Source organism: Asparagus officinalis, chromosome 7, assembly GCF_001876935.1.
Source record: "Asparagus officinalis chromosome 7, Aspof.V1, whole genome shotgun sequence".
Taxonomy (NCBI): Eukaryota; Viridiplantae; Streptophyta; class Magnoliopsida; order Asparagales; family Asparagaceae; genus Asparagus; species Asparagus officinalis.
The window spans coordinates 37235181-37235748 of record NC_033800.1 but is presented as its reverse complement, the minus strand read 5'-3'; the positions used below and the strand labels follow the sequence as shown (position 1 = coordinate 37235748).

At 50.9% G+C, this 568-nt stretch overlaps 1 protein-coding gene across 1 annotated transcript in view; it reads right to left on the bottom strand.

Annotated features, from left to right (window-relative positions):
- The window catches only part of LOC109846974 (transcription factor MYB78-like), a 1310-nt gene that overhangs the window by 559 nt on the left and 183 nt on the right, over window positions 1–568 (bottom strand). Inside the window, exons 2-3 of the mRNA XM_020416216.1 lie at window positions 361–523; window positions 1–266 (exon numbers count right to left, since the gene is read on the bottom strand). The exon at window positions 1–266 is cut by the window's left edge and continues 559 nt beyond it. Of these exons, the coding sequence (XP_020271805.1) occupies window positions 1–266; window positions 361–523 (429 nt within the window). The remainder of the gene's footprint in view (window positions 267–360; window positions 524–568) is intronic.

Below are 568 nucleotides of genomic sequence, written 5' to 3'. Positions count from 1 at the left end.
GGAGCTCGCCGCCCGAAGCCTTGGTCTGGTCACCGCCCAACTGGGTGGGGTGGTTCTGGTACACAGCGGTGCGGTCACCGCCCGGGTTCGCCGCCTGGATTCTCTCCAGCAGACGTGGCATCCAGAGATACCTCATGACGTCCTTAAACTGCTTGCTGTTGACGTCGCACTGTAGCTGCTTGGCGTGCTTTTGCACTCTGGTCCTCCAGTAGTTCTTTATTTCGTTATCAGTCCTCCCGGGCAGATGTTGTGCAATTTTCGACCACCTGCCGTCAGCACAGAAGCAAATTCTCAGGATCGGAAGCGTAATGAAATGCAAAATCTAGGGGTTTCTTGGAAAAATTTTACTGGAAAAATTACCGGTTGCCCCAGCGGGAGTGAAGCTCGAGGATGAGGAGCTGCTCTTCGGGGGTTATGTTACCGCGCCTAACGTCGGGCCTGAGGTAATTAAGCCACCTCAGCCTGCAGCTCTTCCCAGTTCTCTTAAGCCCTGATACGTACACAATAAAAATGGAAATTAAACATAATTAGTAACTAATGAATCACCGTCATGTAAATATTAGTGAAC